The sequence below is a fragment of the Heterodontus francisci genome, chromosome 4 (assembly GCF_036365525.1).
Source record: "Heterodontus francisci isolate sHetFra1 chromosome 4, sHetFra1.hap1, whole genome shotgun sequence".
Lineage (NCBI taxonomy): Eukaryota > Metazoa > Chordata > Chondrichthyes > Heterodontiformes > Heterodontidae > Heterodontus > Heterodontus francisci.
The window spans coordinates 56,216,390-56,233,135 of record NC_090374.1 but is presented as its reverse complement, the minus strand read 5'-3'; the positions used below and the strand labels follow the sequence as shown (position 1 = coordinate 56,233,135).

The following is a 16,746-nucleotide window of genomic DNA, read 5'->3' as shown; positions in this document are numbered from 1 at the left end:
GTCGCACACGAGAGGAAAGCACCGATGTAGGTAGAGGGGAAGTGTGATTGTCAGTCAGCTGGGCAAGGGAGAAGTAATTAAGAAGTTCCAGGAGACACTGCTCCTGTCCAACAGATGCTAAGTAGATTTTAGATTTAGAGAGTCAGCACTGAAACAGGGCCTTCGGCCCACCGAGTCTGTGCCGACCATTAACCACCCATTTATACTAATCCTACACTAATCCCCTATTCCTACCACATCCTCACTTGTTCCTATATTCCCCTACCACCTACCTATACTAGGGGCAATTTATAATGGCCAATTTACCTATCAACCTGCAAGTCTTTTGGCTGTGGGAGGAAACCGGAGCACCCGGAGGAAACCCACGCAGACACAGGGAGAACTTGCAAACTCCACACAGGCAGTGCCCAGAATTGAACCCGGGTCGCTGGAGCTGTGAGGCTGCGGTGCTAACCACTGCGCCACTGTGCCGCCCTTGATACCTATGAGAATAAGCAGCAAGACTGTGGGGAAGGACAGCCAGAATGCTGACCAAGGCACCACAGAGCTGGAGGCCTCCAAGAGGAGAAGGTGCAGAGTGGAAAGGTTGTAGTTATAGGGGATGCTGTAATTGGGGGAATCACTAGTTTTCTTTGTAGTCAGGATCGAGAGTCCCAAAGCGTGTGTTGCCTACCCAGAGAGGGTAAGGGACATCTCAAAACAGCTGGAAAAGAATCTGGAAAGGGAGGAGGAGGACTCAGTTGTTGTGCTCCATGTTGGAACCAATGGAATAGGAAAGATTAGGGAAGAGGTCCTGCTATGGGAGTACCAGGAGTTAGGAGATAAATTGAAAAGTGGGTAATTATCTTGGTATTATTGCCCAAGCCACATGCATATTGGCATAGGGACAAACAGATTAGCTTTGGCTACATGTTGACTATGCTAAAGGAGAATGTTGGGGGTGGATTTGTGGGTCACTGGAACCAGTACTGGGACAGAAAGGAGCTGTACTGTTGGGATGAGCTGCACATGAACTGAACTGGGGACAAGCTCCTGATAGAAAGGTTAACTAGGGCTGTAAATAAGACTAATAATAGGGAGGGAGGAAGCCGCTAGACATTACAGAAACCAAACAATAAAGAAATCAAGAAAAGAAAGTTAAAGGAAAACTAAAAGAAGGAATAAGAATAACATGAATGGCCAGAGATTGGATAAAATCTTAAAGCACAGAGGTAAAATAACTAATAAGAGCAAAGAGAGAGGGATAATAAATAGCAGGGATCAGTACTTGGTCCCTAGCTGTTCACAATATCTATCAATGATTTGGATGTGGGGACCAAATGTAGTATTTCCAAGTTCGCAGATGACTCAAAACTAGGTGGGAGTGTGTGTTGTGAGTAAGCTGCAAAGCGGCTTCAAGGGGATTTGGATAGACTTAGTGAGTGGGCAAGAACATGGCAGATGGAATATAATGTGGAAAAATGTGATGTTATCCACTTTGGTAGGAAGAATAGATGTGCTGAGTATTTCTTAAATGCTAAGAGATTAGCAAGTGTAGATGTACAAAGGGACCTGGGTGTCCTTGTCAATAAGTCACTGAAAGCTAACATGCAGGTGCAGCAAGCAATTAGGAAGGCTAATGGTACGTTAGCCTTTATCGCAAGAGGATTTGAGTACAGGAGTAGTGAAGTCTTACTTCAATTGTATAGAACCTTGGTTAGACTGTATTTGGAGTACTATGTGCAGTTTTGGTCCCCTTACCTTTGGAAGGATATTATTGCCAGAGAGGGAGTCATAGAGTTATACAGCACAGAAACAGGCCCTTTGGCCCATCGTGTCTGTGCCGGCCATCAAGCACCTAACTATTCTAATTTCATTTTCCAGCACTTGGCCCTGTAGCCTTGTATGTTATGGCGTTTCAAGTGCTCATCTAAATACTTCTTAAATGTTGTGAGGGTTCCTGCCTCTACCACCCCTTCAGGCAGTGCGTTCCAGATTCCAACCACCCTCTGGGTGACTTTTTTTTTCCTCAAATCCTCTCTAAACCTCCTTCCCCTTACCTGAAATCTATGCCCCCTGGTTATTGACCCCTCCGCTAAGGGAAAAAGTCTCTTCCTATCTAACCTATCAATGCCCCTCATAATTTTGTATACCTCAATTATGTCCCCCCTCAGCCTTCTCTGCTCTAAGGAAAACAACCCTAGCCTTTTCAGTGTCTCTTCATAGCTGAAATGCTCCAGCCCAGGCAGCATCCTGGTGAATCTCCTCTGCACCCTTTCCAGTGCAATCACATCCTTCCTATAGCGTGGTGCCCAGAACTGTACACAGTACTCCAGCTGTGGCCTAACTAGTGTTTTATATAGCTCCATCATAACCTCCCTGCTCTTGTATTCTATGCCTCGGCTAATAAAGGCAAGTATCCCATATGCCTTCGTAACCACCTTATCTACCTGTGTTGCTGCCTTCAGTGATCTATGGACAAGTACACCAAGGTCCCTGTGACCCTCTGTACTTCCTAGGATCCTACCATCCATTGTATATTCCTGTGCCTTGTTAGTCCTCCCAAAATGCATCACCTCACACTTCTCAGGATGAAATTCCATTTGCCACTGCTCCGCCCATTTTACCAGTCCACCTATATCATCCTGTAATCTAAGGCTTTCCTCCTCACGATTTACGACACCACCAATTTGCATGTCATCTGTGAACTTACTGATCATACATCCTATATTCATGTCTAAATCATTAATGTACACTACAAACTGCAAGGGTCCCAGCACCGATCCCTGCAGTACACCACTGGTCACAGGCTTCCACTCGCAGAAACAACCCTCGACCATTTCCCTCTGCCTCCTGCCACTAAGCCAATTTTGGATCCAATTTGCCAAATTGCCCTGGATCCCATGGGCTCTTACCTTCTTCACCAATCTCCCATGCGGGAACTTATCAAAAGCCTTACTGAAGTCCATGTAGACTACATCAACTTCTTTACACTCATCTATACATTTAGTCACCGCCTCAAAAAATTCAATCAAGTTAGTTACTCTGTTAAATCAAGTTAGATCTCCCCCGACAAAGCCTTGCTGACTATCCCTGATTAATCCCTGCCTCTCCAAGTGGAGATTAATCCGTCCCTCAGAATTTTATTGCAATAGTTTCCCAACCACTGATGATTGACTCACTGGCCTGTACTTAGCTGATCTATGCCTTCTACCCTTCTTGAATAATGATACCACATTCACTGTCCTCCAGTCCTCTGGCACCTCTCCCGTGGCCAGAGAGGATCTGAAAATTTGTGTCAGAGCCCCTGCTATCCTCCTCCCCTGCCTCACATAACATCTCATCTGGGCCTGGGGATTTTTCCACGTTTAAACCCGTTAAAACGTCTAATACTTCCTCCCTTTCAATGCCAATATGTTCAAGTATATCACAATCCCCCTCCCTGATCTCTACACCTACATCATCCTTCTCCATTGTGAACACAGATGAAAAGTAATCATTTAAAACCTCACCTATGTCCTCCGGCTCCACACACAGATTGCCACTTTGGTCCCTAATGGGCCCTCCTCTTTCCCTGGTTATCCTCTTGCCCTTTATATACTTATAAAACACCTTAGGATTTTCCTTCATCTTGCCCGCCAATGTTTTTTCATGTCGCGTCTTCGCTCTCCTAATTACTTTTTTAAGTACCCCCCTTACACTTTCTATACTTCTCTACTGCCTCCGCTGTTTTCAGCGCTTGGAATCTGCCATAAGCCTCTTTTTTCCTGATCCAATACTCTATATCCCTGGACTTGTTAGTTCTACCGTTCACCTTAACGGGTACATGTTGGCTCTGAACCCTCACTATTTCCTCTTTGACTCCCACTGGTCTGATGTAGACTTTCCTACAAGTAGCTGCTCTCAGTCCACTTTGCTCAGATCCTGTTTTATCAGATTGAAATCGGCCTTCCCCCAATTCAGTACCTTTATTTCCAGCCCATCTTTGGCCTTTTCCATAACTAAGTTAAATCTTCGAGTTACGGCCACTATCCCCGAAATGCTCCCCCACTGACACTTCGACCACTTGTCCAGCTTCATTCCCTAGGATTAGGTCTAGTACTGCCCCTTCTCTTGTAGGACTTTCTACGTACTGGCTCAAAAAGCTCTCCTGTATGCATTTTAAGAATTCCGCCCCCTTTAAGCCTTTTGCACTAAGACTATCCCAGTTGATATTAGGTAAGTTGAAATCCCCTACTATTATTACCCTATTATTTTTACACCTCTGAGATTTGCCTACGTATATGCTCCTCTTTCTCTCCCTGACTGTTTGGAGGCCTGTAGTACACGCCCAGCCAAGTGATTTTTAAAATTCATTTATGGGATGTGGGCGTCGCTGGCCAGCATTTATTGTCCATCCCTAATTGCCCTTGAGAAGGTGGTGGTGAGCTGCCTTGAACCGCTGCAGTCCATGTGGGGTAGGTACACCCACAGTGCTGTTAGGAAGGGAGTTCCAGGATTTTGACCCAGCAACAGTGAAGGAACGGCAATATAGTTCCAAGTCAGGATGGTGTGTGACTTGGAGGGGAACTTGCAGATGATGGTGTTCCCATGCATTTGCTGCCCTTGTCCTTCTAGTTGGTAGAGGTCGCAGGTTTGGAAGGTGCTGTCTAAAGAGCCTTGGTGCATTGCTGCAATGCATCTTGTAGATGGTACACACTGCTGCCACTGTGCGTCGGTGATGGAGGGAGTGAATGTTTGTAGATAGGGTGCCAATCAAGCCGGCTGCTTTGTCCTGGATGGTGTGGAGCTTCTTGAGTGTTGTTGGAGTTGCACCCATCCAGGTAAGTGGACAGTGTTCCATCACACTCCTGACTTGTTCCTTGTAGATGGTGGACGGGCTTTGGGGAGTCAGGAGGTGAGTTACTTGCCGCAGGATTCCTAGCCTCTGACCTGCTCTTGTAGCTGCGGTATTTATATATTTTTTTATTTTATTTTATTTTTTTAAATTTTTATTTAGAGATACAGCACTGAAACAGGCCCTTCGGCCCACCACATCTGTGCCGACCATCAACCACCCATTTATACTAATTCTACACTAATTCCATATTCCTACCACAACACCACCTACCTATACTAGGGGCAATTTTATAATGGCCAATTTACCTATCAACCTGCAAGTCTTTGGCATGTGGGAGGAAACCGGAGCACCCGGAGGAAACCCACGCAGACACAGGGAGAACTTGCAAACTCCACACAAGTAGTACCCAGAATTGAACCCGGGTCGCTGGAGCTGTGAAGCTGCGGTGCTAACCACTGTGCCGCCCTATGGTTACTCCAGTTCAGTTTCTGGTCAATGGTAGCCCCTCGGATGTTGATTGTGGGGGATTCAGCAATGGTAATGCTATTGATTGTCAAGGGGAGATGGTTAGATTCTCTCTTGTTGGAGATGGTCATTGCCTGGCACTTGTGTGGCGCGAATGTTACTTGCCACTTGTCAGCCCAAGCCTGGATATTGTCCAAGTCTTGTTGAATTTCTACACGGACTGCTTCAGTATCTAAGGAGTCACGAATGGTGCTGAACATTGTGCAATCATCAGCGAACATCCCCACGTCTGACCTTATGATTGAAGGAAGGTCATTGTTGAAGCAGCTGAAGATGGTTGGGCCTAGGACACTACCCTGAGGAACTCCTGCAGTGATGTCCTGGACCTGAGATGATTGACCTCCAACAACTACAACCATCTTCCTTTGTGCTAGGTATGACTCCAACCAGTGGAGGGTTTTCCCCCAATTCCCATTGACCTCAGTTTTGCTAGGGCTCCTTGATGCCATACTCAGTCAAATGCTGCCTTGATGTCAAGGGCAGTCACTCTCACCTCACCTCTTGAGTTCAGCTCTTTAGTCTATGTTTGGATCAAGGCTGTAATGAGGTCAGGAGCTGAGTGGCCCTGGCGGAACCCAAACTGAGTGTCACTGAGCAGGTTATTGCTAAGCAAGTGCCGCTTGATGGCACTGTTGATGATACCTTCCATCACTTTACTGATGATTGAGAGTTGGCTGATGGGGCGGTAATTGGCCAGGTTGGACTTGTCCTGCTTTTTGTCTACATGACATCCCTGGGCAATTTTCCACTTTGCAGGGTAGATGCCAGTGTTGTAGCTGTACTGGAACAGCTTGGCTAGGGGCACGGCAAGTTCTGGAGCACAGGTCTTCAGTACTATTGCTGGAATATTGTCAGGGCCCATAGCCTTTGCAGTCTCCAGTGCCTTCAGTCGTTTCTTGATTTCACACGGAGTGAATCGAATTGGCTGAAGTCTGGCATCTGTGATGCTTGGGACTTCAGGAGGAAGCTGAGATGGATCATCAACTCGGCACTTCTGGCTGAAGATTGTTGCAAATGCTTCAGCCTTATCATTCGCACTGATGTGCTGGGCTCCCCCATCATTGAGGATGGGGATATTTGTGGAACCTTCTTCTCCTGTTAGTTGTTTAATTGTCGTCCACCATTCATGGCTGGATGTGACTTGACTCCAAAGCTTAGATCTGATCTGTTGGTTGTGGGATTGATTAGCTCTGTCTATCAGATACTGCTCCCGCTGTTTGACATGCATGTAGTCCTGTGTTGTAGCTTCACCAATGTTAACACCTCATTTTTGGGCATGCCTGTTGGTGCTCCTGGCCTGCCCTCCTGCACTCTTCATTGAACCTGGAGAAGTTAAACTAAAAAACATCAAGAAGGCAAAGAAAAATGACAAAATCAAATCCTGACACCTGTTGTTGGAAATTACCAGAGTCTATAATAGTAGGGCGACTGAGAACCTTGAAAATTTTCAGCTGTTCAGTTAGCTTAGATTTGTAAAGGGTAGGTCCTGCCTGATGAACCCGATTGCATTTTTGCAGACATGATAAATTTTTGTTAAGCATAGTTATTGAGGTATCTGGGTCAAAGGTGGGTTTGTGGAGTTGGGTCGTAGATTAATCATGATCTCATTGAATAGCGGAACAGGCTCAAGGGGCTAAATGGCCTACTCTTGCTGCTGTTTTCCTAAATTATCAAGGAATATAAAAAGAAATAAAGTGTTCTGTAGATACATAAATAATAAAAGGAAAATTAGAGATAGAGCTACTAAAGAATGAGCAAGATAAACTCACAAGTAATGACAGAGTAATGGCAGAAGTATGACTACCTACTACACCTCAGGTTTTACTAAAGAAGATCATGAATTAGACACTTCACCGGAAGATAATCTTAAAAGGAATGTTAACACAATTGGGGTAGAAAGGGAGAAACTAATTGACAAACTAGCATCAGTGATAGGCAAGATGCTGCAAGCTATAATGAAAGAAGTGATAGATCATCTAGAGACAAAATGTAACAAATACTCCGCATGGAATGGCTAAGTCATTCTTTGAAGAGGTAATGGAAAGAGTAGATAATGCAGTAGATGTGATACACTTGGATTTTCATAAGGCCTTGATTAAGATACCACAAGGTAGACTCATGACAAAGGTTAGGACATGTGAAGTCAGGGCACAAATAGCTGAATGGATAGGAGATTGGCTAAATAATAGAAAGCAGAGGGTAGTTAATGAGATTGGAGTAAGGTAGAAAGCGGTGTTCCACAAAGATCAGTTCTGGGACCACTGTTATAAATAATTAACATTAATGATTTGACTTAGCAGTAAGTAACCAATATCAACATTTGCTGATTATACCAAACTAGGGGGTATAGCTAACACTGAGGAAGAATGCAACACAAAACAAGACAACATAAGAAAACTTGCAGACTTTAACGAAGATAAATGTGAGGTGATGATGCACTTTGATAGGAAAAACAGAAACATCACCAACTTCTCAGAAAATAGGAAACTGAGGTAGAGAGCAAAACAATCTAGGGGTACAGGTGAACAAACCATTTAAAGCACATTACAGGTCAGCAAAGCAATGAAAAATGCTAACAAAGTACGGAGATGTATTTCGAGGGGTATAAATTTCAAAAGTAGTGGAGTTATGTTAAACTTGTATAGGACTTTGATCAGACTCCATTTACAGTAATGTGCACAGTTCTGGTCTCCATACTATAAAAAAGACATAGAAGCACTGGAGAAAATGCAAAAAAGCATACAGAACTGAGAGTAATTGGGAAAGATTGAGTGGGCTGGGGCTTTTTCTTTAGTAAAGAAACAATCTGATACAGGTCTTTTAAAGTTATTAGTGAGTTGGACAAGGTAGATGTGGAGAGAATGTTTCCACTCGTGGGAGAATTCAAATTACAAAAACAAAATATTGCGGATGCTGGAAATCCGAAATAAAAGCAGAAAATGTTGGAAATATTAGCAGGTCTGGCAGCATCTTTGGCGAGAGAAACAGAGTTAATGTTTCAGATTGCTGACCTTTCATCAGAACATAAATACAAAATAATTACTAACAAATCTAATAGTAAAATAAGGAGAAATTTCTTGACTCAGCATGGTTAGAATATGGAACTTAGTACCAAAGGAAGAGATTGAGGCACACAATTTAGGTGCTTTCAAAAGGCAATAGGATGAGTACATGAGAGAAAAGGGAATAGAAAGATATGTTGAAAGGCTGAGATGAGGTAGATGGAATGGGAGGAGACTTGTAAAAAAAAAAAAGACTTGAAGTTTGTGACTCAGAGGCAAGAATGCTACAAACTGAGCCGCAGCTGGCACAACAGTAAAATAAGGAGAAATTTCTTTACTCAGCGCATGGTTAGAATGCGGAACTCAGTACCATAGGAAGTAGTTGAGGCACATAATTTAGGTGCTGATTGTGTGAAATATAAACACCAGGACAGACTAGTTTTGCTGACTGGTTTGTTTCTGTGCTCTATATTTTATGTAATCTACAATTTTTCACAAACTTGCTGGATGACATTACCATCCAGTTTGGGCCAGAAAATACATCCATTAACTAATTCCAAACAATTGTTCACTCCATCCCTCAGCAGGTTCAAGACCTTGTCCAAACTCAGGTTTTTACCTTTTGACTGTCCCTCCTCAGCTCAGTGTTTACCAATGCCATCAGTTGCTTACTCTGCAAAGCATTGTTTTCCCAACTTCGATTGTTAGAAACCATAAAGCAAAACACTGCTAATGCTGAAAATCTGAGAGTAAAATTGAAAATGCTGGTCAGGCATCATCTGTGGAGAAAGTAAAAAAGGTTACGTTAACATTTCAGGTCAGGGAAAATTCATATCCACCAGTTCCTTTATGCAGTAATGTTGCTTGACCTGCTGAGTAGTTCCACAATTCTCTTTTTTTTATTTCCCACTTTTGAAAATGTTGTAGTCATCCCATTCCTACCTTAAACCTGTCTTCTGTAAGCTATTGAGTACATTGGTTCCGGGGTAAGCTCCATGCCCATTTCCTGTTCAAATCCCTTCAATCTGTCTTCCGTCTTGCCTGCTTTCTGAGATCACCAGGTCGCCTTCACCGTTTCTCCTATTCTTAGAAATCTTAAGTGTGGGCTCAGTTTTCATATTTAATACAGTGATTAATATAGTTTAATTTTTGTGGGTGAACCTGATAAGGCAATATTTATTGTAGATCCCCCGTTGGGATGAGGGCACTAATAGTCAGCTACATAGAAATTAGTATCATATTTACATTCAAAGTATTATATAGGATATACTGCACAGCAACAGGCCATTTGGCACAACTAGTCTATGCTGGCATTTATGTTCCATTCGAGCATCCTCCCATCTTTCTCATCTAAATCTAACAGCATATCCCTCTAGTCACTTCTCTGTCATGCTTGTCTGGCCTCCCCTTAAATGCATCCATACAGTTTGCTTCAACCACTTCCTGTGGTAGTGAATTCCAAATTCTCACCACTCTTTGGGTAAAGAAGTTTCTTCTGAATTCCCTGTTGGATTTCTTGGTGACCGTCTTATATTGATGGCCTCTAGTTATGTTCTTCCCCACAAGTGGAAACATTCTCTCTCTCTCCACTCGATGAAGACCTTTCATAATTTTAAAGACCTTTATTAGTTTAGTTTAGTTTAGAGATACAGCACTGAAACAGGCCCTTCGGCCCACCGAGTCTGTGCCGACCATCAACCACCCATTTATGCTAATCCTACACTAATCCCATATTCCTACCACTTCCCCACCTGTCCCTATATTTCCCTACCACCTACCTATACTAGGGGCAATTTATAATGGCCAATTTACCTATCAATCTGCAAGTCTTTTGGCTTGTGGGAGGAAACCGGAGCACCCGGAGGAAACCCACGCAGACACAGGGAGAACTTGCAAACTCCACACAGGCAGTACCCAGAATTGAACCCGGGTCGCTGGAGCTGTGAGGCTGCAGTGCTAACCACTGCGCCACTGTGCCGCCCCGTTACCCCTCAGCCTTTTTTCATCCTTTTTTCATCCTTTCCTGATATGTATACCCTTGCATTTCTGGTATCCCCCTTGTAAATCTTCCTTGCACCCTGTCTGGTGCCTCTATCATTTTAGAATATGGCGACCAGAAACTGCATGCCGTACTCCAGATGTGCTGTAGCCAAGATTTGATGCAGGTTTAGCATAACTTCCCTACTTTTCAATTCTTTCTCTCTAGAAATAAACCCTAGTGCTTGGCTGACTTTTTTATGGCCTTGCTAACCTGTGGCGCAAATTTTAGTGATTGGTGTTTTTATATTCCGAAATCCCTTTGTTCCTCTACCTCCTCTAAACTCGCACCTTTCAGGTAATAAGTGACCTCTCTATTCTTCCTACCAAAATGTACTACCTCACATTTATCTGTTCCGAAGAAGGGTCACTGACCCGAAACGTTAACTCTGCTTCTCTTTTCACAGATGCTGCCAGACCTGCTGAGTGGTTCCAGCATTTCTTGTTTTTATTTCAGGTTTCCAGCATCCGCAGTATTTTGCTTTTATATCACATTTATCTGTGTTGAACTTCATTTGCCAATTATTTGCCCATTTTGCAAGTTCATTAATGTCCTCCTGTAATTTGTTGCAGTCTTCCTCAGTATTGACTATCCCCTCCCTGCCCTCCCCCCCACCCACCATTTGTGTCATCTGCAAATTTAGAAATTGTGTTTTTGATTCCAAAGTCCGAATTGTTAATGTAAGTAGTAGACAGCAGTGGTCCTAGCACTGATCCTTGTGGAACACCACTATCTGCCCTCCACCACTGTGAATAGCTACCCTTTATACCCAATCTCTACTTTCTGTCATGAAGTCAGCTAGCAATCCCTTCTGCCACTTGCCCTCTGACTCCGCATTCTCTGACCTTATTCATTAGTCTATTATGGGGCACCTTATGGAAGATCACTCCGATATGGGCAAGGTGGCATTCCGATTTTGAGAGGAAATGATCCATTGTGTGTGACAGGGCTAGTAGTATCAGATCTCTTCCTTGAAGAACATTAATGAACCAGTTGGGTTTTTATAACAGGCCATTTTCTTGTTAATTCTTTTCTGGTTCCAGCTACAAATTGCCATATTTATTGAATTCATTTTCATGATTTGCAATGGCAGGATTTTAACACTCTACCTCCAGTTAAACATTAGGTTACCATAAATTGCATTGGATTCTATATTATAATACTTTGTGTCAAGGAATAGGAGTATACATTTATTGTAAAGACATTGAAGGCTGTGAATGAACAGCGACATCTAGTCATTCAAATAATTGCAAGTGTTGGTAGTTCAAGCTGTAAAAAGGCAAATGGAATTTTGGGTTTTATAGATGGGGCATAAAATACAACATTAAGTAACTAATCAATTTAGATGAAAAATTGATTATACCTTTTGTTAAAGTACCATGTGCTGTTTTGGTAGTTTGATTATAGAAAGGACATTAAAGTCATAAAGAGCATTCAGCATAGATTCAGCAGGATGATTCCAAAGATGTGAATCTATAGTTATGAGAAGAGATTTGAGATTTTGGAACAATTTTTAGTGTAGCAGGGAAGGCTAAGAGATGATTTATTACAGGTTTTTAAAAATTATGGGAAGTCGGTAACAAAAGAGAGTGGGGTTAGGAGAAATCTCTACACAGAAGGCAATTGGGGCATGGAATGCTTTGCTGTAGGGAATGATTAAGGCAGAGAGCATTGATTAATTTAAGGGCAAATTGGACTTGAAGTACAAAATATACATGGCTATGGAGAGAGAGAGCAGGGCTGTGATATTGGACTGCTCTAATAAAGAACATGCACAGTTATAATTGGCTGAATGGTCTTCCCCTGTATTATAAACGTCTATGGTTCTAATATGTTAAAATTGTACTAACTTGAATAATAGGTATTTAAATCTATAACTCACAATTCAAGTTTTATACCCTGCTGCCTGAAATCAGTTTGAATCCACTATTTTATAATTACAATATTAGCTGAATTTGATTGCTGCTGTTCCCAGCCCTGTTGATGGGCCCTGTACACTCTTTGCTCTGTCATTTTTCAACAGGCTTGTCAGTGTAACAATCAGACAACTCAAATATTGGTTTGGGTTCTATTAAAGGTGTCTACCTTTTTGCTTGATACCCCTATAAATGAACTTGGAACCAATGAGAAGGGTGAACAAACCAATCAGAAAGTTGACACTGCAAACCGACAGACTGGTTGACACAAACAATGTTATTATATGTATAAATGTTGGGATATAATTGCACATACCTACTTTACAGAATGGTTTGAAAATTGCAAACAATGGTTTTACTAATGGCAGACCCTGCCTCCTTGTTTTCAATATAGTGTCCATCAGGTCATCAATAATAATCTGGCCATGCTTTACTCATGAAAGTGAAATATTTCTATAGAAAGTGTAATGTTTTCTAAACTAGTTGAAATCATTATTAATCATATAATTAGCAGCCTGAATCCAAGGAGAGTTTGTTCGTTCTTGCATGGGTTTGTCCACTGTAACTTGTTGCATTAAGGACACTGCATCATACTCTACCCACATCATGTAAGTATATTTCCCTTCGCAAACCCTATGGTAATAAGCATGTTCAGAATTGTTGGTTTACCAGTGAATCCAGCTTCATGATTATGTTTTGCCTGAACAATTTCTAAACCATTCTGAAATGTGGATATGTGTATCTATGTCCCTACATTTATCTATAAAATAAATATTACTTTACTTTAAAAGTGGCCAGATCGTTCACGTATCCAATTTGCACATATGTAAGTAGTAATGATTGACTGCGGTTATCCCATTTGAAATTTTATGCAAAAAGCAAAATTCCATTTGAGACTTCATTCAAACCTGACAGGCATCTTAACTAGTTAAGAATAAAGCAGAATATATTGTTAAATTCCTATCTGAGATTTAGTTTTTGATCGACTTAATGTTATTCATCAAATTCAGTAGATTAATTGAGTTGGGAGAGTTTATGCTAGTATAGTACATGACTTGTTGGATGGAATGATTTTAATAGACCAAGTAGTTTTCTTTCACTACACAATAAAGCTCTTTCCACAATTCTTTTAATTGCCTTTGAGCATGTTGTGTGCCAGACTGTATTTAAGCAAGAACTTGCTACTTCAGCCCTAACTATTGAAAAAAATGTAACCAAATTTAATAAGGATTCAGACTCTGGGCTTTTTAGATGTTCTGGAGTTGCAAGATGTATTTTCCTGTGTTTATGGTTATTACTTTATTACTGTTAAATAAAATACACGTTTTAGAAATAGTTCTGAATTTTACTATCTTTGGAGGCAGCAAATAACACTGCTCTTCGTCTCCCTAGGTGACGGTGGAAGCCCCAGAAGGACCACTGTTCCCTGCTGAAGACTTATACGGAATAGTCGGTGAAAATCTGAAAAAAAGTGTTGATGTCAAAGAGGTATAGACTTAAAAGTTTTCCAGTTAACATGAAACCATGGTTCAGTCATCTGGGTTTGAAGCGACATGCCTAACCTGTTAAGAATGTAATTAATGTGTTAATTTAAACTTTAAACTTAAACTTAATGTGTTAAGTTTTCAACATTTTCGATAAGAGGGAGATTGAGAGACAGGATTTTCCATTTTCATTTTTGTTCTTAACATACATGTGCCAGTAGATGACTGACAGGGCACATTTTCTTTTTGGGCTTTATCTTCACGAAGCAGACACCAAATTGGTTAGGAAAGCAATATCCAACAAATAGTCAGTTATGCTTTATAGTGTTGCTGTTTTTGGGTAGTTATTTGTATCTTAACAGTTTTTTTTTAACCTAAAGTTTAGAACACAATTTCTGATCAATAGATACTGATTCTACCTATGTGGCTGGGCTGTGTTGTAATGGAAGAGCTCAGCTCGCATCACCCATTCACTCATCATCCCTGTGTTCGCTAACCTACATTGGCTCCTGGTTCACCAATTCCTCAAATTTAAAGTTCTCATCCTTGTGTTCAAATCTCTCCATGGCCCCAGCCCTCTTTACTTCAGTAACATCCTCTAGCCCTACAATACTCCAAGATCTTTGCGTTCCTCTGACTCTCCTCTTGTGAATCTTCCACTTCCATCGCCCAACTATTGCGCCTTCAGCTGCCTAGATCTTCTGCTCTGGAATTCCCTCCCCAAACCTCTTTATTTCTCCACCTATCTCTCTTTAAGAGGCAGTTTAAAATATATTTTTTTGACCAAATATTTGGTCACGTCCAGGGGTGAAAGAAGAAGGCTCATCTCCACCTTCTCGAGGGCAGCTAGGGATGGGCAAGAATGCTGACCTTCTTAGTGGCACCCACATCTCAATTTTTTTAAAAAATCTTGGCTGAATGTCACCTCCATTGGTTTGGTGTCAATTTCTGATTACTCTTTTGTGAAACACCTTAGAATGTTTTACTACATTAAAAACACTACATAAATGCAAGTTATTGTTGCTGATTTGAGTATGTTTTCTGAACAAAAGTATTTCCAGAGAGCATTATTGAATAGCCAATGATCACAGACTTCAACAACATTAGACCTTAACTATTTTGCCTGTTTTCGGGTTGAATTCTCCCATGGTTCCTTTCATAAAGCTACAATTTGGGGCTGTAAAATAAATGGTTCTGTAATAAAGTTCCTGTACAAAAATCTGAAAATGGTGGTTGAGTTTGATGGTTGGTGATAATACATTATTACCTTTCCAGGTTATTGCCAGAATAGTGGATGGAAGCAGATTTAATGAATTCAAAGCCTTTTATGGAGACACTTTAGTTACAGGTACAGTTTCTGATCTAGAATATAGATTTTTGTAAAAGCTACCCATTTCTTTCAGTGCTTCAACGTTAAATCTATGTAACATGCACTTCCATTATGCATAGATAATAACAAAGAAAAAATTGGTGGTCATAAACTGCCAGACTTTTATTTTGTTGGTCAGTCCTATGTAAAACAACAATATTTTCTACATTGTTTTGGAAAGGCAGAATGGTAGTTCTACTAAGAACAGTTACAGAAAAACGTTATGATTGTGCAGAAGGGGTTTGTGACATACTGTTGCTTCTAAAGTATGCTCCTCCGGTAATAAGCATCATGTATGAAAGAAATTAAAAATGGGTGCACACTACAGAAGATGACAGGGATTCCATAAGCTCTGAGGCAACTTAGCTACTGTCTATTTGATCATATTTATGGCTAAAAGCAACATCGCTTTGGTGCAAGCAATAGAATGATTGCTTCTCAACCGGACGATTTAGACATTAAAGCTCAAGGAGTTTTGATTACTGCATTCCATCCGTCTGCCTCAGTCAACTGAATTCAGTCTGTTCTTGAACCAGGCTGTGAGATGAGATAAACAAGACCAACTTGCATTTATATAGCACCCTTAATGTAGAAAAATGAGCCCAAGGTGCTTCATTGAACTGTAATCTGACAAAAATGGAGCCAAAGTGGGAGATATTGGGAGAATGACTTAAATCTTAGTCAAAGAGTTAGATTTTAAGGAGGGTCCTAAACAGGAAGAAGGCGATGGAGCAACAGAGTATAGGGCCATCAGTGGTGGAACATTGCGAGTGATGGATGCACAAGAGGCCAGAGTTGGAGGGTTGTAGGACAGGAGAATAGATGGGGAGAATCAAGGCCATGAAGAGATTTCAACATTAAGATGAGAATGTTAAATTTGACATGCTGGGGACCGGGAGCAAATATAAAACAGTAAGCATAGGTGTGATGGGCAGGCAGTATTTGGTGCGAGACAGGATATGGGCAGCAGAATTTTTAACTGAACTGATGTTTATCTGGGGTAGAGGATGGGAGGTCAACCAGACGAGCATTGAAATAGTCAAGTCTGGAGATGACACATTCACGGCTGAGGCTTTCGGTAGTGAATGCACTGAGTCAGAGGCAGTGACAAGCAGTATTATGGAGGTGGAAGTAGGCAGTCATTGTAATGGAGAGGATATGATGTGCAGCTCATTGCTAAATATGAGGATGAGACTGCAAGCAGTCTGGTTGAACTTGAGATGGTGACCAAGGAGGGAGATAGAATTGGCGATGGAACAGAGTTTGTGTTAGAGGGCAAAAATGATCGATTTGACAGGATGTCTAACAAAGAGGACATGTTCCATCTTAAAAACTTAAATGCAAATTCCATTTTTCTGTTTTTCTCCATGGAGAGGCAGTGTCAACAGCTGTGGCGATAGTTGATCATACTGTGCTGCCCTTGTACATCCTTGAGAAGGACGTATGTTTGGAATTCTTGAAGATATGTGCCTAAACATATTAGCATTGGACAATATAACCAACTATTGGGAATCTGTACTGATAATTAACAATTTCCAGTGACATCAATTAAGTGTCAACTTTTTTACTTTTGGACATTTGTGTCATACTATA

The 16,746-nt window shown here is 41.5% G+C and overlaps 1 protein-coding gene across 2 annotated transcripts in view; it reads left to right on the top strand.

Annotated features, from left to right (window-relative positions):
• mccc2 (methylcrotonyl-CoA carboxylase subunit 2) overlaps positions 1–16,746 on the top strand; it is a 150,977-nt gene that overhangs the window by 73,527 nt on the left and 60,704 nt on the right. For both annotated transcript variants that reach the window (XM_068028822.1, XM_068028821.1), the window contains 2 exons: positions 13,693–13,788; positions 15,060–15,132. In XM_068028822.1, the coding sequence (XP_067884923.1) occupies positions 13,693–13,788; positions 15,060–15,132 (169 nt within the window). The remainder of the gene's footprint in view (positions 1–13,692; positions 13,789–15,059; positions 15,133–16,746) is intronic.